Source organism: Marmota monax, unplaced genomic scaffold (assembly GCF_021218885.2).
Source record: "Marmota monax isolate L192 unplaced genomic scaffold, Marmota_monax_Labrador192_F-V1.1 WCK01_AAM20220418_F8-fsc00226, whole genome shotgun sequence".
NCBI classification, from domain to species: Eukaryota; Metazoa; Chordata; class Mammalia; order Rodentia; family Sciuridae; genus Marmota; species Marmota monax.
In genome coordinates this window covers 490,644-512,862 of record NW_026693142.1, presented here as the reverse complement: position 1 = coordinate 512,862, position 22,219 = coordinate 490,644, and the positions used below count along the sequence as shown (strand labels likewise).

General features: G+C 45.8%; 1 protein-coding gene across 4 annotated transcripts in view; it reads right to left on the bottom strand.

Annotated features, from left to right (window-relative positions):
* Dpp6 (dipeptidyl peptidase like 6) overlaps positions 1-22,219 on the bottom strand; it is a 734,784-nt gene that overhangs the window by 228,475 nt on the left and 484,090 nt on the right. For all 4 annotated transcript variants that reach the window (XM_046455142.2, XM_046455141.2, XM_046455143.2 and 1 more), the window contains exon 4: positions 5,532-5,626. In XM_046455142.2, coding sequence (XP_046311098.1) covers positions 5,532-5,626 — 95 coding nt within the window. The remainder of the gene's footprint in view (positions 1-5,531; positions 5,627-22,219) is intronic.

Sequence of the window (22,219 nt, the reverse complement as noted above, 5' to 3'; positions counted from 1 at the left end):
GGAATTAATGGAATTAAGGAGGTGGAATAAGCACTGCAGTCACTGGGTGGAGAGAAAACAGGGAAAGGGGCAGGCGACCTCAGGCTCCTGCCTGCTCCACCCGGAGCCCTCCGGAGAGGCGGCCCACTCCCAGCTTTCCTGGTAACAGTGGCCCAACCCTGTCGCTCTCTGGAAGGAGTCAGGCTAATTAGCTTTCAGAGACTGAGATAAAAATTCAAATTCTGTGTCTAATGATTATATGAAGTCAAAGGCAGATATAAACCAGAGAAACAAACACTTTTTAAATGTTAATTTTGTGGTTAAAATAAGTGATGAACACAACTAAATTAGCCATTAAGACACAAAACGCAAGGACACTGACATCAGTTCAGTGGAATGCCTTTTCCCAATGGACTTACTTTCTGGCCCAGGGTTTCCACGACCATCTTGCAGCTGACGCACAGTCATCCCTGGAAGAAGCTCATCTCTCTGAAACATGAGGCTCAATTTTACGAACCTGATTAATTGCTGAATGAATGGCACTGGACCAGCAATTATGGAAATGAGCACATTAGGAGATAACACACAGACTTTCTCTGCCCAGTGTGCCCAGGGGGGGCTCCGGGTTCACTTCCAGCCTTTCTGTAGATGCTGATGATGCTCGCACTTGTCACCTGAGCTGTGTGCTATATTCTCCTTATTCCATATAAAATCACAAATATTCTTCCTAGCTACTATTTCAATGGCTGCCCCATATTTTATCTGTTTTTTGTTTACTTGTCTTGTTTGCCGAGTCTCAGGCATTTTTACTTTCACACACAATGCTGCAACACTGTGCCTTTTAGATTATTGTGAAAATTTCCCTGGAGTGACTTGGAATGCATAAATATTTCTACTGCCCCTGAAATGAACAGCCACACTGCCTTCCACACACCCAGCATGATTTAAACGATCCAGTGAACCACAGGATACACCTCTCCACTTCTCGTTGCCACTGGAATTATCAGTGAAGCGAGCACAAGAAGCCTGAGCACCTCAATCCAGATGGAGATTTGTTCTGGAACATTCCTGGTGGACCAACAGCATGGAAGGTGGGGCTCAAGCCCTAGTGTGTGTGGTTTCCTTTTCTAAGGAAAGCAGGGTCTGAATACTGACATAGTCTCCAAACACCATTCCAGACTCAAATACCTAAGTGTCAGGCAAAGGCTGAGCACTTCATCCTCCTGAGGAGTTCTGCTCCATGATGTTTCAGAAGAATTGGAGAGTGTTAAGTTCTATAAGAACTACTGTCCCCATGAAATCCGATTAATTAACTTCAGCAAAATATCTTCAGCCCAGTTTAAGGGCACTCCTACTGGAAAGAGTGGGAAGAAGGAAAGAAGGAGAAATCAGCAACAAAGAGGGACGAGAGCCTTCAGGAATCCGGAGGCCATGGGTCAAATGCTAGGGAAGAATAGAGGTACCAGAATAGCCAAAGCAATCCTTAGCAAGAAGAGTAAAGCAGGAGGCATCACAATACCAGAACTTAAACTATACTACAGAGCAATAGTAACAAAAACAGCATGGTATTGGTACCAAAATAGACATGTAGACCAATGGTACCATTTAGAAGACACAGAGACAAACCCACATAAATACAGTTATCTCATAGTAGACAAAGGGGCCAAAAACATTCAGTGAGAAAAGATAGCCTCTTCAAGAAATGGTGCTGGGAAAACTGGAAATCCATATGTAGCATAATGAAATTAAACCTGTATTTCTCACCCTGTACAAAACTCAACTCAAGGTGGATCAAGGGCTTAGGCATTAGACCAGAGACCCTGTGGCTAACAGAAGAAAAAGCAAGCCCAAATCTATATTATGTCAGCTTAGGACCTGACTTCCTTAATAAGACTCCTAAAGTGTAAGAAGTAAAATTAAGAATCAATTAATGAGATAGATTCAAATTAAAAGGCTTCTTCTCAGCAAAGGAAACAATCAAGAACATGAAGAGAGAGTCTACAGAATGGGAAAAAAATCTTCACCACACACACCTCAGATGGAGCACTAATCTATATAAAGAACTCAATCAAGTTAACACCAAACAAACAAAGAAACAAAAAACCAACCCAAATAACCCAGTCAATGAATGGGCAAAGGAACTGAACAGACACTTCACAGAAGAACAAATACAATCAATCAACAAATATATGAAAAAATTTCTACCATCTCTAGCAATTAGAGAAATACAAATCAAAACTACTCTTTAAGATTTCATCTCACTCTAGTCAGAATGGCAATTATCAAGAATACACTAACAATAAATGTTGGCGAGGATGTGGGGAAAAGGCACACCCATACACTGCTGGTGGGACTGCAGATTGGTGCAACCACTATGGAAAGCAGTATGGAGCAGTATGGAGATTCCTCAGAAAAGTTGGAATGGAACCACCCTCTGACCCAACTACCTCACTCCTAGGTTTATACTCAAAGGGCTTAAAACCAGCAAATTATAGTGATGCAGCCACATCCCTGTTTACAGCAGCTTAATTCACAATAAATTATGGAACCAACCTACGTTCCCTTCATGGAATGGATGAATGGATAAAGAAAATGTGGGGGGCTGGGGCTGTGACTCAGCAGTAGAGTGCTCGCCTAGCACGCATGAGGCGCTGGGTTCGATCCCCTGCACCACATAAAAATAAACAAATAAAATAAATGTTAAAAAAATCTTAAAAAAGAAAATGTGGTACATATACACAATGGAATATTACTCAGCCTTACAGAATAATGGAATGATGGCATTTGCCAGTAAGTGGATGGAACTGAAGAATATCGTGCTAAGCAAAATAAGTCAATTCCCCAAATACCAAAGGCCGAATGTTTTCTCTGATAGGCAGATGTTAATTCACAATAAGAGGAGGGGTGCTAGGGAAGAATAGAGGTACTTTGGATTAGGCAGAGGGGAGTGAAGGGACGGGAGGGGTATGGGGTAGGGAGGATAGTAGAATGCATCAGACACCGTTACCCTACGTACATATGCAAGTACATGACCTGTGGGATCCTATATCATGTACAACCAGAAGAATGAGAATTATACTCCATTCATGTAAGATGTGTCAAATGCATTCAACTGTCATGGATAACTAATCAAAACCAACAAAAAAGTACAAAAAGTCATATATCATAACAAAGACCTGCTTATAATTGCTAATTTGTTGACAAGAGAGTCTACAGGACGTGTGAAAATAAGATCACTTTAAGTTGGACATTTCAATTACTTTGTAAGTAAGAATGAAACATGATGTCCGGGAATTCCTGGGACATCAAATGTGGGTTCGAGGGGAAGCTGGGTTGGGTTTGACTGATTTGGTTGTTGAGATCCGCCTCTTGCCATCAGTCCCAGCTTTGACAAGCCCCCTCCCTCTGGAGAGCCGCCTCACCCAGCCCACAGGAAGGGCTGTTACCCTGCTACCGCGGCCTGGACCTGCGGGCTGCCGTGCCAGCAGTGCCCTTGGTGTGTGCCTGTGGCCCTGGCCCTCCTCTGGGTCTTGCGTAGAGCCGCAGCACCCACGCTGCCGGAGTCCTGAGCCCGCCCAGTGCAGCCGTCTGAACCCTCCCGTGGCCCGGGTGGCCTTCCAGCACGCGCACACACCTCACATCAGTCTTACAGCACCCCTAGAGGCAGGACGGGGGTGTCCTGACCTTACACAACCGCCCAAAGTTCTGCTGTCCCTGAGCAGAGGACAGTTCTAGCCGGGAGGTGGAGCAGAGCTGAAGGTCACCACCTGTGCTGATGGTGCCTCCAATCCTTCCTCACGTGGATGCTCCTAGAAATCTGATAACATCCACCCAGAGCCCAGAGGGACTTTGTCCCCAGCACTGTCTCTTCTCTGGGCTCATCCAGTTTCCCTAAAAATCATCTATTCCCCACTGCAGCCCTGGCTTCTCTCTCCCTGTGAGAAGGCGTTTAGGCCTCAGCCACCTGGCCTCCCTGGCTGTGATATCGTGTGTGGCCCCCCACCCGTGCCTGTTAGTAAACCCACCAGATTTCCCACTTGCTGGTTCTGCCAGTTCATCTCAGCAGACTCAAGTATCGGCTTCAGAGGGAAAGTCTGAACTTGCCCCAGGATGCTGGGAAATCGTAAGGATGGGACAGGGTCCACTTCCAGAAAACAATATAAAAAGCAAAAGCCTTCCAGGAAAGCGTGAGTGGTGCGTTGTGATTGCAGAGTGCGACAGGTGCCTGCACAGGCCTCGCCGTTCAGACTGTGCGACTATTTAATGCTTCTACCCTTGAGACGCAGGAGAGGACAGCCGGGTCAAGAGGTTCAGTCGGAAGCATGGGTCAGGGAAGGCAGGGGTCACCCATGTCAGCACAGCGCTCGGCATCGGCCCCTGCTGCACCGTCCTGGGGTGTCCACCGCTCTCTGCTGGGCTTCCCTGCATCCCTCCCACCGAGCTGCCTGGCCAAGGAGTTAGAAGGGGCTGGGGACACAAGAACTTGGGGACATGAAGTCATCGACCGTGGGAACCATCTGTTTGTATCAGCTGAGGAGGAGAATGAGATCAGCAGGACCACAGGGAAGATTTCAGAAGCCTGCAGACCCCAGAACGTCCAACGCCTTTGCCACTTTGCCACTTGCTACAGGCTGTTTTATAAACCACAGTGAACATCACGGTTGGCCTCGGGGGCTCAGGTCACCATAACACCTGGATGATTCTTCCTGTGGTGTCTTCCAGTCCCAGATGGGAGACCCCCCCCAGGTCTCTAGGTGTCTGATTCATAGCAGAGCCATTTTATGATCATTCTGACTCAGAATCCCGGTCTGTATCAGTTTACTGCTTTTCACGTAGATTTAACCTTGGTCTCTTCCTGTGAATTCCTCATTGTCTCAGACAAGAAAATGGTCAACCCCCAAAAGCAGATTTACTTCTTCCGATACTCAGTATAAGCATATCGTAAACAGCCAAAAAAAAAAAGTCGATTTTCTTTAAATTGATCTACTTTAGTACATAACTTCAGTTAATGGTCCTAATGTTTTTACACATGAACCTAAAATCTTAATGACATTTGAAATCCTGGGGGAAAAAAGCTCTCCCAGACCCTAAGGCAGGGGTACCCTGGTTGACTTGGCACTTGTTTTAAGATAAAAATCTCACTTAACATCATCAGGTACAGTCACGGGGCTTCAGTTAATGCTCCCTGTGCACGAGGACACGTCTCTCTCTTTAAATGAAGGTTCTCTGGAAATACTCTGTAGGCATTATTGCATTGTTCTGTAAACGTGTAAAAGCCTCAGGGCTTTATCTCCCAATTATATTTGATATGCAGTGCTTGCTTCCAACACCTGCAGAGAGGGTCCCGGACGCTGGAGGAAACAGCTTTCATCTTATTAAATTAATGTCGTTTCAATTTCACATTATCTTTAGTTGCTCAGCCTGTAGTATTACAAGTTTATTGCTTCTCCTTGGCTATACTAAAACGGGAAGCCCAAAGTCATTTTCTGCTTTATTGACTTGCAGCAGGAAAAAACTCTGGAATTATCCTGGTCATTAGAGAGAGTACTTACAATTTTTTTGCCTTCTATTAACACTGTAGAGTCATTTGTTTCGACGTTCCGCAGTATCACGGTGCCTTCCCGTTCTCTGTAGATGAATTCTTTATCTACAGGGAAGGAAATAAGAGAGAGTCATGAACCATCAACCAACTCGCCTCGGCTTCTGATGGACACTTACATGAAATGAACGATATGGTTCTGGATGATATGCAGCTTTTTATCCACAGGCCATTCAAGTGCAGAGAGTGGGTCCCTCTCTGCTAGCATAGTCTCTACGACCCTTCTCTCTGAGCCCTTCCTGCCCTCCAGGAGAAAGGCACCAGCACTACGTGCACACAGTCTGTGGAAGGTGCTAGAATGTTCTTGGGCAAGAACTGCACAGTGGACATTGAGTAGATGAAGAATTCATGTTCCACAGGGTGGAAGCAGAAGTGGAGGGACTCATCTACTGTAGCTGAGACCTGAAGTGAACCTGCCCGTGCACCCGTGCTCTGCAGGACTGGATCTCCCCTGGCCACAGCCTCTTCCTGCAATTCTGGGAGGTTCTGAACGTTCTGCTACTATGAACACCTGGAACCTACGCATCATCCGGTCAGTGGATCCAGTATTTTTCATATAATTAACCAAGATTTCAGTTATTCCCTTAGAAAATTAATAAACACATAGTAAATAGTGTGGCGTGTGGATGTGTGTGCAAACACCTGTGGTGCATGGGAAGGTAGAGTTCTGAAAGTGGACGGGTGGAGAGGCAGGGCAAGCCTGGGTAGAAGGAAAGACATCTTCCTGAGCAGAGCGGGAGCTGTGGGCCAGGCTGAAGGCAGAGGCCTTTCACACTGAGAGCTGCCAAGGAGAAAGGCCGAGCAGACTGGGTTAACCCAAGAGAACAGCAATTAGGAGTCCAGAACACTTAGAAGGAAAAGTAAAACCCGCTCACAAAGGAGTATGTGCACCATCCTGGTTGTAGACGCTCCACCTGAGCTTTATGTAAGTCACGTTTGGCTCAGCAGAGGCTCGGGTGGAATTGTGCCCACTGATTCTTCTGGTTAGTACTTTCAGGTACAAATCTAATGAGTCCTGCTCTCTTTCCCCTTGAGAAAATGCACTGAGATGCTCTTGTCTACAGAGGACGGTTCACGCATTTCAGTGAAGCTACCCTTATACAACAACTTGTTGATTTCTGATTTGGAAGGCCCGTAAGAGTCAGTTGGTTAGTTTCACAGGAAAGTTGCAAAAAAATAAAAAAGAAAGAAAGATGTTTTAAGAAGGCTGCTCCTCCATCTGCGTAGCACTTCGTCCAGCGCTACCATGCTGCATTTCTAAATCTCAAGCCTGCCTTCAGACGAAGAGGTCCTCCCACCAAGTCCTCGAGAAGTCCCAAGCTCTCTGCTGTCACCACCCCTCCTGGCACTAACCACACTGCATTAGCCGTGACTTTTAAGATTGCGTGATCGTGGATGTGCAGGAAACAACTGTTACAAAGAGGAACCAGAGGTACCACTAAGGAGCAGAACAAGATTCTGTGGCCTCTTCTCCCTCTGCGCTTCTGAAGCACATGGTTCCCCGACGCTCTTCACACACTCACCTGTCCCTACATGGCAAGCTGCTCAGTTCTGCTTGCCTTTGGGTTTTAATTTCTTTTAGTGCTGGGGATGGAACCCCAGGGCTGCACGCATGCTGGGCAAGTGCTCTGCCTCGGAGCCACAGCCAGCCCGTTTCACTGGCATTTGAGCTTAGTAATGCGGTATTTGCTGTAAGCAGTCCTCATTAATCTCCATTAGTTTCTGTCGGGTGCGCTCTAGGTTTTCGCAGTGCACGGTGTTGGAGTTCCTGTATTACAATGGACGTCCATCACTGCTAGTTCTATTATTATGACTAATGCTTCTGCCATGAACATTTTTCTTCACATATTTTGTACAAATGTGTGTCTTTTCCAGGGCTATCTAGACGTGTGCCTGGAGGGGCAGTGGCAGGTCGTAGGGAGTGTGAACGCCTGGCTTTACAAGTCACTTTCCAGAGTGGCCATGGCAGTTGAACTAGCATGGACAGTGTGAAGCGCTCCCGTGGTTCACGTCCTCTCCAAATTAAGAAAGCTCTAAGGCTTTCTTAATTTGTGTCAATACAGTAGGTGCAAAATGGTCTTATTGTGAATGACTTTGAGTCTTTTCAGATATTTCTTTGCTATTTTTATTTCTTAGTTTGGAAATTCCTGGTTTATTTGTCTATTTTTTTCTGTTGAACTGTTTTTATCTTATTGATTTTTATGGATTTTTTTAATACATTATACATGACACTTTTATTACTTTTATGTGTTAAAAATGTCTTTTCTTAGCTGGAGTTTTCATTTTCTTTATGAAATATTTGGATCAGTAGAAAATTTTAATATATACCAAAATTTTATGATCTTTTATTGTTAGTGTTTGATCTACCCTATTTAAGAAACCAAATCCTTTCCTGTTTCAAGATCATAAAGATATTCCTCTGAATTTTTTCTGAAACAATTTTGATTATTACTTTCAAAAACCAGGACTTGGCTCATTGGGAAATGACTTGCATATGTGGTGAGAGCCCGGGATCTAATGCCACCTGTTTATGCATGTAACTATTTGTCCCAAGACACTTTGAGAAGGTCAATATTCTCTCAGTAAAAAGCAATGTGACCACAAACCTCAGGCCATTGGTGCAGAACTGATAAGGAGAGGGTCAGAGGGGACCTCTGATTCACTCCCGTGCTGGGTAAGTAAGTCACCCAGTAAGTCACCCCTGAGTTTGACACCAGCTGTGAGTGCTTCCCAGGTGAACTTAATAAGTTGAGCATGTTCCTGTTCATTGCTACATTATTGGGTTTTTATCATGGAAGGTTGCTGACTATTTTTAAATGATTTTTCCACAGCAACTGAAGACATCACATGGACTTCCATTAGTATGGTGAGCTGAAGACCCTGGGTTTTCAGGTGGTAGGCTGGCCTTGTGTCCCAGGATAAGGATGGACCATGCAGCGTAGTGCAGTGTTGGTCCCGACCTGCTGTATTCTGCATCTACCATCATGAGGTGAGTTGGTCTTAGTTCTTAGTTCTTTTTTCCTTAGGATTTTCTTTTTCTTTTCTTTCTTTTAAGTCTGTTTTGGACTTGGAATATCACTGGCTTCATAAACTGAGTTGGGAAGTGCTCTATCCTACTCTATTTTTGGAAAGAATGTATTTTGGATTTGCATATTTCCACCTTAAATATTTGATAGAATTTATTAGTGATGCCAACTGAGCCTGCAGTTTTCTTTGTGGAGAGGTTTTTAATTAACACTAAAGTGCTTCAGTTGGCACAGAGCTATTTGAGTCTCACATTTATTCTTAAGTCTATTTTGATCACATGAGGCCATCCAGGAACTTGTCTGCCTCTACAGGTCGTAACGTTTTAGCAGCTAAAGGAGAGACGTTTTCTTTCCTACCCACAGCTAAGCTGGCCCTGGAGCACCCGTGACAAAGGCCAGATTACAGGGAAAGCACACGTACTTGTTTATCGTAAGTTTCATTGACACAGTGTGACATTGACACCCTTCCTTCAGAAATGAAGACCCAAAGAAACAGGGAAACTATGTGCTGTGGTTTAGATATAAGGTGTCCCCCAAGCCCCTGTGTCAGCATAGGCTTGTTTGTGAAGTCAGATTTACAGATAGGTAGTCAGTGTAGCTAGGTAAATCGGGTCTAATATCGAGTAAGATAAATAAAATGGAGACCATTATCGAGAATGGAGTCCAGGAAAGCAGAGCAGCACTTGAGGAAATTGAAATGTTAATGTCCCCAAGGCCCAGAACCCATCCTAAGGAACTGTTCATGAAGCAGCTCCCAGCAAACGGGGGAGTGCTAATCAAAAGCCACCCCAGGCCCTTCCTGCCCAGATGACTCCTCCAGCCCACCTATCTCCCACCTTTTGGGCCTTCCCACCTGCATTCTATCACTGCAAGATAATGGGGAACAAAGGTCAGGTGTGTGGGAAGGCTAAGAGAAGAATCTTAGCTATAACAGAGGGAAGACCTCCCCCTTCCACGGATTCCCCCTTTGGGTCCCCTTCGTCCTCTGGGGAGAAGGCTTTCTGCTGTCCTTTAATAAAGCTTCTACTTTCCACTCTACACTTGCCTCGGCGTGCTCCTCTGGTGTCATACTCAGCATTCGGGGAAGCAAGGACTGTCACTGGTCAACAGCGGGAACCTTTGGAGGGGCGCTGTTTCGACCGTGAGAGCCGCAACCCAATCAGTGCGCCCAAGTCTGGTGGACTGTGTGGTAACCACAGGCGGCTGGGCGTGGAGGGAAGAGTGGGTGCTTCCTCCCTGTGGCCCTGTCCCCTGTCCCTCTGCTCCCCAACCACCATGTCCTGAGCAGCTTCCTTCTGCCCCGCCCTTCCCATGATGTACTGCCTCCACTTGGGCCCAGAGCAATGGACTTGGCTGACCAAAGACTGAACCTCTGACCCAGGAATCAAAATAAACTTCCCTTCCCTGGGTTGTTCTTGTCAGGAGTTCTGGTCACAGCAGGAAAGGCTGGCTCACACACTGTGCGTCTTTACACCCAGGTTTCGTGCGCGTGTGACTGGACAAAGGGGGTGGGACCCACAGGTCACACCCAGGGAGCACAGCGAGGCCTTGTTCAGAGTCCTCCCTGTCCCTGTGGCTCTGGACAGAAGTGTTCCCTTTCCTTTCCTCTGGGTGGGGAAGCCACCTGCGGATGGGCCTCACCACCTGGTTCACAGGAAGTCAGAGTCCTTCCGGGGCCTGCTTCAGAGGAGAAGAGCAGAGGGTCTGGAGGCCCTGCTTCCGCTCCGTGCCACGTTCTGGGGCGTCTTCACCCTCCACGTTGTACGCTCTGTTCTTACTACTGTTTTGTCATCTTTATGGTGCGTAACAGGTTGGGCTTTAGGTGAGCAGGGTCCGCAGTGGTGTCCCTACTTTCTTTCCTGAAGTGTTAGCTTGTGTCTTCTTCTTTTTCAATCAAACTAGACAGATGTTTAGCAGTTTTGTTGACCATTTCAAAGAACAAGGTTTGGGTATCACTTGTATTTTTTCTGTATTCTACTTCAGGGAATTATGTTCTTCTCCATTCATCCCTTCTCCTTGCTTTGGCTTTAAACTCTCTTCGTTTTCTACCTTGTTAAGGTGGAGGCCTAGGTCTTTTGTGTATTTTCCGTCCTTTTAAGTAAAACTATTGAAGCTAACAATCTCCCTTATGGATGACATTATCTCCATCTCACAAATTCTGATCTGCTGCATTCTGTGGTTACTCAGTCTACACTACCTAAAGTGATCTCCAGATTTTAGGTCATCTCTATATCAAAATTCCATGGCATTTTTCACAGAAATAGAAAAAAAAAAAAAACAAAACTTTAAATTTATGTGAAACCAAGGGACCCAATATAGCCAAAATAATATTGGGCAAAAAGCAATCACACTTCCTCATTTCCTAACATGTTGATTGATTATAATCAAAACACCATGATGTCAGTATAAAATGGACATGTGAACCAGGGCCCAGGAAAGAAGTCCCAGAAACACACCCACACACTTAAGGTCAACTGCTTTCCCACAAAGGGGCCAAGAACACACAGTAGGGATAGGACAGTCTCTTAACAAGTGATATTGGATATCAGATGCAGAAGAAAGAAACCGGATCCTTATAAAATCATATAAAACCCAACTCACAATGGGTTAAAGTCTCAATTTAAACCCTGAAACTGTAAACTGCTAGGGAAACACACAGGGGAGGTCCCTGACATGGGGAGAGGCAGTGAGTGTCTTGGGTAACACCTGAAGACGCAGGCAACCAGAACAAGAGTAGTAACGGGGTGGGTGGAGCTGAGCCGTCTCCCCGTACCTGCTGGGGACCATCCTGTATACCTCTGACCTTCTCGTGAAGTATGGACATCTGTCCAGCGGTCAAGTCCCCCGGCCCGCTGTTGTAGCTGCTATGTAGACTGTGCCAGCACCCTCTGCATGTTCTGCAGGACAGTTATCATCATCATTTTTGTTTGTAACAGATCATGGTTTATAAAGGGATTAAGATGAAAGTCAAAAAGGAAAAACAAAAACTTTGCTTTTGCTTTGGGAATCAGCCTCTTGAGAAGGTTCTCTTAGAAGTTCTGTGGTCTGGACCCTCCAGCAACGCCCTTGTTTATCTCTGACTCATCTGGAAGTGGCTTCATTTAACCTTCATTCCTGAAGGATTCTCTGAATACAGATTTCCGGACTGACAGGGTTTTCTTTTGTTTCCTTTTTAGCATTTTTGAAATTTTGTTCCACTCTCTTCTGGCCACCACAGTTTCTAAGGAGAAGTTGGCATCAATGGAACTGTTATTTCCAGGGATTTTATCCCATTTTTGTTTTGCTGCTTTAGAGGTTTACTGGTTGCTCTGGGTTTTCAACAATGGAATAGGGAGTCCTTCGGATTGGGCTTTCTGTGGGCTCTATTTGCTGTTCACTGAGCATCTTGTATCTGAAAATGTCTGTGTTTTAGCACATTTCCAGCCATTGATTTGACAAGTGTCTTCTGTCTGTCCCTTGACCCGTGTCCTCTCCTCTGGTGTTCTGACTACTCAAGTGTTGAGTCTGATGTCATCTCCCAGGTCTCCGATGCTCTGTTTAGTTAACTATTCTCTCTCTGTTTACCTTGGATGGCATCTACTGAGCTGTCATCCAGCTCACTCGATGTCCTTTGTCACAGCCTTCCAACATCAAATCCGTCAAGTATTTTAATTTTTATTTCTATATTTGGAAATTCCCATTTGGTTTCTTTATTGAATCTATTTTTCTGCTGAGATTTCCCATTTCTCTGCCAAGTTCCATTCCCAAGTTTCCATTCCCCATGTTTATGTTAACTCACTGAGGACGGTCTAACTGCTGTTTAAAACCCCTGTCAGCTCAACAATCGGATTCATTTAGGTCAGATGTGATTAGTTTTCTTTTACATTTAGAGAGTGTTTCATTTTCTTGGTTCGTTGTATGTCAGGTGACCTTGGGTGATCTCCTGGGGGTGGGGACATCTGGGTTTCGTCATTACCCCTCCTGGCCTCTGCTGCCCTTGCTAGAGAAGGTGGTTTTCTTTGCGAAGGTAGTAGCTTCACTTGATTCAGATACTTCATCTTCGTTGAAATGCCCGGATTCTCTTCCATGCAGGTCAGGGGGAGGCGCAGGAGGCAGGGATAGGGCCCCTCTCTGCCCTTTCCCAAACTTGCCCCCCCCGGGGGGGACCTCTCGAGTCCCACCCCTTCATTACAGTGCTCCTGCCCTGTTCTGCTCGCCAGCGTGTCACCCCGGACAGCCCGCCAGCCTCCAGTGGCCACTATCCTTTATCTCCTTTCTGTGCAGACAGACTGTACCCTTTCAAAACACGTTTTCTTCTCCCTTTGGCAGAGACTACTTGGCCAGTTTCCTTGGCCTGTCAGTCACCTCCTTCGTATTCTAGCCCGGGTGCCTCTTTGCATTCCGACTCTCTGCCATCCTTATTTTGCATCCTGAACACGGCCAGGCATTTCCTGCCCCTGTCCCTGGGCTGCCGGTGCTGCCTGCAAAGCCCTTTTCTCCTGCAGAGGAGAGCTTCCGGGCTCCGGGAAAGGTCACCTCCTTGGTAAGGTGACTCCTCTGCCTCCCCTCTGCACAGCACTCATTCTGCTCATGCTCACTCCCGCAGGCTAGCGCTCTGCCTGTCCTGCCTCTCTGCACCAGAGAGTGGCTCTGAGGGGAGGAGCGCCCTGCTGCTGTCCTTGGGGACACCTAGTGTAGTGACAGTCTGAGACCAGGCGATGAATACGTGTAGGCTGAGCTGAGAAAGTGAATGCAATGGAATTCTGATTTACTGGATCTCTACCCTGCGTGAGCCCACAGGCAGAACCGGTCACAGGAGCAACACCCGGGCAGGGAGGGCTCCCGGTGGAGTGAGTGGGCTGGGAGGACAGTGGTCATTCAAATTATACCTTAGTGAATGTCATGGGAAGCTGCCACACTGTCTCTTCCCCATAACTGCAGAGCAGTGAGACGTTCCACAGGGCGGGCACCACTGCAATGCCATGGGACGGGGACAAGGCAGGGAAGGATGCAGGGTGGAGTCAGGACGCAGAGCCCGGGGTCCTAGGGACGCTTTCCCGGGAGAAGCTGAGGCGCCACCCGCCACACATGCAGTGGTCTGCATTTTAATCGTGCGCTGGCCTCACTGCTCTGTGCACGGGGGGAGCTTGTCGTAGCTGAAAGCACTACACAGCAGAAGTCAGTGGCCCTGGTGGTCAGCACAGGGGGGGCCATTACTTTCCATTCTAATCTGTTCCCTCAAACCATGATATAAAAACCTGTAACAATCAGAACAAATAATTTTTCTGACTCTTCCCCAAATAAGATCACAGTGACTGACTCTGAGCATCACTGGTCAGATGGCTGTCCACTGCCCTTTGCTTGGCAGACTGCCTTCTTCCAAACACCTTCTGGAGGCCACCCCTACCATGGAAATGTGAAGTGCCACGGCTGCTCTTGGCACCACGGGTTTCTTAACAAGAGGGCCACGTAAGTTCTCATTCCCAGGTGTGACGCGTCCGTGCTGCGGAGGTGAACACCACAAAGAACCGTGCAGAGGAATAGATCTTAATTTTTAATGATGTACACAGTGAATGGAGCAAATGTGATACTTTTATGAATATCTTATTATAATTGCTAAAAGAAACCATGTTTGATTGCCTGTGGTATTTTCTTTTCCAGCTATAATTTAGTTGCATTTACCTATGCTCTGATAATAAGTCGTGTATGGCATACAGATATCCTAAGAGAGTCAAGATCGATATAATGGTCATAAAACATGGGTCCGTAATCCCTAGCACCCACACTGCAGTCTTGCAATATCATTCGCACCCATGAAGCAGGATTCTTTCTATAAATGGCTGATTCCAGATCTGTGATAGGAAATCCATGCAACCAAGGAAGCTACCAGGGTCTATTAAAGCCCCAGCGACAGGATCCAGGAGCCAGCCTGGGGGAGGCACCCACCGCCCAGGACAGGTTCAGGAGCATCGATGAGAACAGTCATCACAACAGGCGGAAGTTGTCAGCCCTGAACCATGAGCTTAAGGTGATACTCACAGAATCAACAGGCCACTCAGCAGATCACCATGGAGATGCTTCTAGGTCCACGTGTAACTTAAAAACTAGTGGGAAAAAGGGAAGTCAGGAAGCTTTTCTCTCTTTCCTAGCAACAGGTATCACTGAATGACCAAAAGACAGGCCGAAGTCTCGTCTGTAGGTAGACCCTAGATATTGCCTGACAGACACCGATGGAATGAGCGTGATGTCCTAGGGAAATAAGACATGGGTCATCGGCGGCTGCGAGTGACACAGAAAGTGACAAGCAGCATGGGACAGCAGCCACACCAGCAGGAAGGAGTGCCCCCCAACAAGGGAGAAAATGACAGCGGAAGCGGACCTGATGCTAGACCCAGCTAGGACAGCGCGAGATGCACGGGCAGAGGAACCTTAACCACGGCCACCGCATACAACAGGAGACTGAGAATGGCCAGGAAAATGGCAGACACTTCCACCAATGAGGGTGCTGCTGTGGCCACAGGACACTGATGGACCGTGGGACAACCCTGTCAAGAAACTGTGGCTCCCTGTGGTTCTTCAGGGTGGTGTGGTGGCCACACTATTCCATTCAACAGGAAGGCAGTCCTGACCCTCCAGGTGTGCCCGGTGGGCTCCCCAGGTGTGCCTGGAGGGTTCTCCAAGTGTACCTGATGGAACCTGCAAGACTGAAATGACACCTTGTCTGGGGTCTGCTCCTCGACGTGGTGGAGGAGAAATGGCCAAGTGCAGACAAACTAGACTGGCAGTTAGGAAATACCTGCTGACGTCTGGGTACGGACACTTAGGAGTTTATTTACGCTTCTCTCTACTTTGCTGTAAGTTTAAATTTTCTATAGTAAAAACTTAAAATGGATTTTAAAGTTCAATAGTTTTCTTTATTTAAAAGAGAATCATGCAGCTCTAATGGAAATGAAGCAACGTGGCTTGCTCTTTCATTCTCTCTTACTTGATTTTTGCCGAAACTGGTGTTTATGTTTATTTTGGTTGCGAACAACTAGTTGTTCTGTTTTTAACCCCACCAGACACACCTGAGGTTAAAAAATTTAAGTTTGTGTCCCAGTGGTCTACAGTGACCACTGGGACACAAACTTAAATTCTGAATTCTTTCCCGACAAAGCCAGGAGCCAGGGGTGTGAACTTGCAGTGACGTAGGCTGACCAGGACTCGCTTTTCCTTTGATTCCGTGCAGTAAGCTCTGTGTGGTGAGTCACAGCAGGAGTCAGCAATGACCAGAGTGCTAACGTCAGGAATCATGTTTATTTCAGGAAGCAGAAGCCAAATGCAAGTGTGTTCAGTCAAACCACACTGACCACCTAGAGGGCAGTGGGGGCCACTGATAACACGTGGCCTCCGGCACCATGTTCCATTAACACTAAAAATAAATGTATCTGATATGAGAATAATAACCCTGCTTGTTTTTGAGATCCATGTGAATGATGTTTTTCCCATCCTTTCACCTTCAGTCTGTGGATGTCTTTGCCTATGAGGTAAGTCTCTTGGAGACAGCATATTGCTGGATCTTGTTTTTTTAATCCAATCTGTCAGTCTGTGCCTTTTGATTGAAGAGTTTAGACCATTTATATTCAATGTTATTATTGAGATATGATTTTTATTACCTGTCAGTCTGAGTTATTTTTGAAACTTTATTTGAATTAGTTTCTCCTTTGATTGAATATTCTTCTAGTGTAATTCCTCCCTCTGCTGGTTGTCATTTTTACTTTTCATTTATTCTTCATGAAATATTTTACTGAGTATGTTTTGTAGTGTAGGATTTCTAGCTGTGAATTCTTTGAACTTTTGATTATCATGAAGGTTTTCATTTTACCTTCAATCTTGAAGCTTAATTTTTCTGGGTATAGTATTCTTGGTTGGCATAAATTTTCTTTCAGAGCTTGGTATAGATTTTCCAAGACCTCCTGGTTTTAGGGTCTGGGTTGAGAAATCAGTTGAGATCCAGATTGATTTCCCTTTAAATGTGGTCAGTCATTTTTCTCTAGCATCTTTTAAAATTCTCTCCTCATTCTCTGTGTTAGGATTTTTATAATACTGTGCCTAAATATAATTTTGTATACTTGGAGTCCTTCATGCCTCCTGTATTTGAATTTCCATTTCATCCCTAAGGTTTGGGAAATTTTCTGATGTTATTTCATTGGAAAGATTATGCATTTTTTTGGTTTGTATTTAGAGACTTTAACTATCCCAATGAACCTTAGATTTGTCCTTTTAATGTTATCCCATATTTCTTGAATATTCTGCTCATGGTTCCTGGTCTCTTAACATCTTTTCTCTATGGTCACCTTTGTTTTTAAAATTATATACTTTGTTTTTAAGATCTGAAAATCTATCATCCAAGTGGTCTTGTCTATTAGTGATGCTTTCCATTGAATTTTTAACTTGGTTTATTGATTCCTCATTTTGAGTATCTCTGATTGGTTCTTTTTCAGAATTCTTATCTCCTTATTGAAGAGGTCTTTTACTTCTTGAATTTTCTCTCTGATTTCACTCATTGCATCATCTTTTACCTCATAGAACAATTTAAAACTTTAGACAAATTAGGGATAGATGGAACATACCTCAACATTTTAAAGGCTATATATGAAAATCCTAAGGCCCACATCATTCTGAATGGAGAAAAACTGAAAACGTTCCCTCTAAAAACAAGAACAGGACTGCCACATTTATCCCTCCTGTTCAACACAGCCCTTGAAATCCTAGTCAGATCATTTAGGCAAGAGAAGGAAATTAAAGTGTTATGAATAGAAACATTAGAGCTCAAACCATCACTGTTTCTCAATGACATGATCTTATATTTAGAAGACCCAAAAAACTCCATCAGAAAACTTCCAGAATACATGAATTCATCAAAGTAGCAAAATACAAAATCAACACCCATAATCAATTGCATTATTACACTCCAATGATTAATCTGCTAAAAAAGAAATTAGAAAACCCATCGAATTCACAATTTCACAATAGCCTCAAAGAAAAAAAAGAGAACCTTGGGAATCAATTCAACAAAAGAGGTAAAAGACCTTTACAATGAAAACTATAGAATACTAACATACAGAATACTAAAATTAGGAATTGAAGGCCTTAGAAAGTGGAAAGACCTCCCATGTTCTTGGATAGGCAGAATTACTATTATCGAAATGTATTCTTGGTTGACTCCACCAAAAGTGCTATACAGATTCAATGCAATTCCCATCAAAATTCCAATTTTGTTTTTTTGGTGTTAAGCTTTTTGAGTTCTTTGTATATCCTGAATATCAATACCCTGAGAGGCAGGTGGCAATTCTTCATAGAAATAGAGAAAGTAGTCACTAAATTCATATGGAAAAATAAGAGGTCCTTAATAGCCAAAGAAATCCTTAGCAAGAAAAGAGAAGCAGGAGGAATCACAATACCAGAACTTAAATTATACTACAGAGCTACAGTAGCCAAGACAGCATGGTACTGGTGCCAAAACAGATACGAAGACAGATATGAAGACCAACAGAATACACAGAGACAATCACACATAAATACAGTTGCTGAAACCTGACAAAAGTGCCAAGAAAATACATCGTCGAAAAGATAGCCTCTTCCACAAGGTGCTGGGAAAACTAGGCATCCATATGTACAAGAACAAAATTTAACCCCTATCTCTCACCCTGCACAAAACTCATCGCAAAGTGGACCAAAGACCTAAATATTAGACCAGAAACCTGAACCTACTAGAAGAAAATGTAGGCCCAACTCTCCAGCTGGCCTCCTGAACAAGACTCAAAAAGTAAAATCAAAATTCAATATACGGGATGGCATCAAACTAAAATGCTTCTTCACCGCAAAGGAAAAAAATCAAGAGTGTGAAGAGAGAGCCCACAGAGTGGTTGAAAATCTTTGCCACCTGCCTCTCAGGGTATTGATATCCAGGATATACAAAGAACTCAAAAAGCTTAACACCAAAAAAACAAAAACAAAAGACCCAAATAATCCAATCAAAAAACGAGCAAAGGACTAAACAGACACTTCACAGAAGAAGAAATACCAACAACCAACAAATATATGAAAAAATGTTCAACCTCTCTAGCTGTTAGAAAAATGCTAATTAAAACTACACTGAATTCTAGAACAAAACAAAAACCATGCTGAGCTTCCAACTCACTCCAGTCAGAATGGTAATTATCAAGAATACAACTGACCACACAGGTTGGTGAGAACTGGGGAGAAGGCACACCCATATATTGCTAGTGGGACTGCAAATTGTCCAACCACTTTGGAAAGCAGTATGTAGATTTCTCAGAAAATTTGGAATGGAACCACGTATTGACCCAGTTATACCACTCCTAAGTTTATACCCAAAGGACTTAAAATCAGCATACTACAGTGATGCAACCATATCAATGTTTATAGCAGCTCAACTCCCAATAGCCAAGCTGTGGAACCCACCTATGTGCCCTTCAACAGATGGATGGACAAAGAACATGTGATACATATACACAGTGGAATATTACTCAGCCATAAAAAGAATGACTTTATTACTTTTGCCGGTAAATGGATGGATCTGGAGAATGCGATGCTAAGTAAAATAAGTCAATCCCCCCAAACAAAAGACCGAATGTTTTTCCTGACATGCAGATGTTCACACACAATAAGGGGGGAGGGGAGAGAATTTCACTGGATTAGACCAAGGGGAATGAAGGGAAGGGAGGGGGAATGGGAATTGGAAAGACAGTGGAAAGGATCTGACCTAACTTTCCTATGCACATATGTGAACGCACCACAGTGAACCTCACCATCAGGTACATCCACAAGGAATTAATTAAAAATAACTATGGGTAAGTGACAGAAGGATCAATAGAGGGAGGGACCAGGGAGTGGGGGAGGAAGGGGAAGGAGAGGTACTGGGGACTCAGTTAGAACAAGGTCTATTCTGTGCCTTTATCACCATGTCAGATTGGGCTCTACCGTCATGTATAACTGAACACAACTAATAAACAAAGATAAACTTAGTTCACAATGTGTTTCCTATGTGCGCTGGACCCTTCCCTAGAGCTCGGTTGTCACATGTGTCTGTGGTGACTGCTGGGTGCCACAGGCATGGGACAGTCCCTCACTGCGGGACATTCTTTGGGACAGCACATCTAGAAGGCTTAACAAGTGGGTCTGCTTTATTCCCTAGGAGGTCTTAGTCCACACCACTGTCTCCTTTAATCTAAAAACATCATTCTTCTCAGGCCACAGCCACCAACAAGGAAACCGAGGACACGCTCAGAGGCAGTCAGTGGACCTGCAGGTGCCTCGCGCCCATGAGGTGTCTCCACTCCTGGTGACAAGGAAGACAGCAGTTAGGAAAAAACAGAGAGTCTTTAAATGGTCAAAAGGTGTCTCCACCACAGCCAAGGCTACGACTCCTCGCTCTACGGACACCATAAGATCCAGTGGATTGAAAATCATGACCACAGGCTGGGGGGTGGCTCACAGCACTAGGCTAAGGTCCTGGGTTCTAGTCCCAGCCCTGCCACCAAAAACTAAGAAGGAAAAACAGGAGCTCGAATGTCACAAAAATGACAAAGGGACTCCAGTGTCTATGCTGTGTTGAAACTCACGATTTTTTTTTAGTAGCCAACTTGATAACTACGACCTGTAGTTATCAAGTCGCGTGTGTTCTGTGTAAGGCAGCCCAGGGACACATTTCCTGCAAACAGGCCCAGAGAAGGCAGCCGTCCCCAGGAGAGAATCGAGGGCCTTAGAGGACACGGCTGCAACCCCAGCAGAGCTCTCACACGCTCACTGAACATCCCCAGCTGCGGATCCTCTGTGGCCCGTTCCCCTGCTCCGTGAATTAGCCACGGTCCCCGACACAAAGAAAGGGACGCGGGCGGGCTGGAGTCAAGCTCCGTATTCAACACGCTGTCGCAAAAGGCAGTTCTGATGAATGAGGAAGTCTGTTGGGCTGTTAGGAGCTAAGATTTTTCTCTCTGAGAGAAGAGACCCACATTTAAAATCCTGTTAAGTTCAGCTAAAAGTCAGAGCTCCACAATGTTCACTGTGCAGGGAATTATCAATGCGAAACAGTGTTTCTTCACGTTTCAACGTCACCTGCTTGCTAGTTGGTATGCAGGAAGGGCCTAGGAGCGGGTGCTCCTGGACACCAGACTGTGTTTGTGAGCACTAAAGGGAACCAACGGTCCCTGGGGGAAATGGTATTTCCAGGTCCGAGGCACACGGAGGAAACCCTGGACCTGGAGCATCTTACTGGGCAGCAAAGGCAGATGGCTAACGGGACAGGCCAAGAAGACCACCGCAGGCTGCAGAGCTGGCCCGGGTCCATCACTTTATCTGTGCAGTCCAGCTCCTCAGGGCCCTTCTCTGCTCTGGGCTCAGACACCCGGATGGCCCAGGGGAGCCTGGGTAAATATGAGCAAGTGGCCCTCGCAGCACTGGTGCAGACGGCCTGCCCTCTCTCGCCTTCTGCCCGGGCCTGGTGTTTTGGTCCCACGACATGGAGAGGAGCTCAGCTGCCCTGGCGGTCACCCAGGAGAGGAGGAGGCCCCTCTGCACCAGCCTCAGCCAGACAGTGCCCAGCCATGGAAACACACCTGCTGCGTGGACAGCAGCGTCACCTGGCCATCCGCCACCGACGGCCAGGGTGCAATACGCACGCCGTGTTGCTGAGGTGGACTGGTGGCTCCTCTCCCCGCACTGTGGCACCAGGTGACTGCTGTGAGGACACAGAACCCCGGATGGGCTCTTGGCAGCTGCACTGAGGACGGTTGAACACCGAGAGAAAAATGCTATACTTGATTCAAACACGTGGAATAGGCAAACATTTTCATGAGTTTATTATGGTCCTGATCAAAGATTTAAAAAAATAACAACACCCTTCATTTCCCACAGTAGGACTTGACCATGACATCACCTCCTGACTCCGAGAACAAGCATTGAAAATGAATGAGTAACAGTGCAACCTGCTTTCCCTGTGGCTCACGGACACCAACTGCAGTGTGCACAGGTGAGTCCCTGCTCCCCGCAGCCTGACCACTCTATGTGAAGGAGGAGTGACCAGTTTAGAAAACCACTATTTGGCAACCCTTGTTGACTGACGGGACAGGCGTGGTCATCCGTGGGTGCTCACCATGCCCGGAGAAATGCTGGTGCGAGGCTGGTCTGGGTCCAGGGGACACCTGCGGAAGGAGAGCCGCCCTCGTAGAAAAAGACACCTTGTGACGGAGAGGTTCAGCGATCACCTCTTTAGCCCCCTTAAGGGTCCCCAGCAGTGGACAACCAGGCATCACCGGTAAATATGTTAAATCAGTCCATGAGCAGACGGTCAGACTGACCCCCAAAGTGGGGCTTCTACACACAGCCGTCCTGATCCACAACCTACGTCACGCGCTGCATTCACAGGAACCATGAGACGCAATCAGGCGTAATTATGATCCTTAATTTGATCCAAACTGGGAGGGGAAAAAAAGCGGCAGAAGGTATTTTGGGAATGAATGAGGGCCTTTGAAGATGGCCCGGGCATCCAGTGATGTCAGGGGCGACAGCATCTGGGACGGCTAGGATCATGCTTCGTGGCTCTACGGGAGGACGCGCTTTAGAGATGCATGTT